Source organism: Mus caroli, unplaced genomic scaffold (assembly GCF_978045245.1).
Source record: "Mus caroli unplaced genomic scaffold, Mus_caroli_1 scaffold_12, whole genome shotgun sequence".
Taxonomy (NCBI): Eukaryota; Metazoa; Chordata; class Mammalia; order Rodentia; family Muridae; genus Mus; species Mus caroli.
In genome coordinates, this window is record NW_028227267.1 from 37,420,048 (window position 1) to 37,421,322 (window position 1,275).

Here is a 1,275-nt window from a genome sequence, read left to right on the forward strand (position 1 = left end):
GGTAAATATCTCTTATGATTCCGGCTTCCCAAGGCTTCCTAAAAGTGTGTAGTCAGGCTAATAGAAAACTTGTCTGTTCCTTACTGAAAACAGACACTAAGCCTACAGCCAATCAAAAGGCAATACAGAGATTTCTGTGAAGAGTTCCAATTCAGACTTCAAACTGCCCTTCACAAGAGGGCTTGGAATTTAGTCCTTACAATGGAGCCAGCAGCACCATGGCTTGGCCAAGTGAAGAAACAGAAGGCTGGTTGCACAAGCAGGCAATGTACCAATCTGTGGGTTCTCCACCAGCTCCACCCACAGAGCCTGCTGTATATCTAAGGGCCCAAGTGGAGCTCACCCATTATCCCTGATTTCCAGGACAAACAGCCCTCAGTTCCACAGGAGCCACAAAGCAGACGGGGTAAGACCCTGACTGTCTATGCCTGGGACAGGGTGGGCAGGTGATGGGGCAGTGTCCAGGAAAAGTGGCACTGTGAACCCATAGTGACAGCAAGGGCCTTCAGGAAGACATAGGGAAAACTAAGGCAAGGTGGGAGCAGTCACTTCTCTTCTCTCCTCACAGGAAACATGGGTCCGAAGCTGCTTGAGTCCCAACTTTGTCTCCTGCTGCTGCTAGGACTTGTCCTAATGCTTTCCTCATGCCTGGGACAAACCCCTTCCCAGTGGTTTGCCATCCAGCATATCAATAATAATGCCAACCTCCAATGTAATGTTGAAATGCAGCGTATTAACAGGTTTAGAAGAACATGTAAGGGCTTAAATACTTTTCTTCATACAAGTTTTGCTAATGCTGTTGGTGTGTGTGGAAATCCAAGTGGCTTGTGCAGTGACAATATAAGTAGAAACTGTCATAATAGTTCATCTCGGGTGCATATAACTGTCTGTAACATCACAAGTCGGAGGAGAACACCTTATACCCAATGCAGATACCAACCAAGAAGATCAGTGGAGTACTACACAGTTGCCTGTAACCCCAGAACTCAACAGGATAGTCCCATGTATCCAGTGGTACCAGTTCACTTGGATGGGACATTTTAGCTCCAGTACCAGCACTTTGCACCTTCACTCATCTGCTACTTGCAAGATCATAGTAATGAAGAGACAGTTCCTCTGTCTGCACTCCATATAGCACATGTCCTCGTGAAACCTGTCCCTGACTACCTTTAATTTAGCTGAACAGATCTTTTCTTACTAATAAACACCTTTGCGTACAAATCTAGATCTCTGGTATCTTTGTGTCTGACAGTGTTGTGGAGAGAGGAAGGGGAA

The 1,275-nt window shown here is 46.1% G+C and overlaps 1 protein-coding gene across 1 annotated transcript; it reads left to right on the forward strand.

Moving 5' to 3' along the window:
* The first annotated feature begins 573 nt into the window (after positions 1 to 573).
* LOC147001767 (eosinophil cationic protein 2-like) lies at positions 574 to 1,044 on the forward strand. The gene has a single exon (XM_085828951.1). The coding sequence runs from the start codon at positions 574 to 576 to the stop codon at positions 1,042 to 1,044; it is 471 nt and encodes a 156-aa protein (XP_085685077.1).
* The last annotated feature ends 231 nt before the right edge of the window (positions 1,045 to 1,275 follow it).

Coding starts and splice junctions, on each gene's coding strand:
- LOC147001767 (XM_085828951.1), top strand. CDS start 574: ATGGGTCCGAAGCTGCTTGAGTCCCAACTTTGTCTCCTGCTGCTGCTA.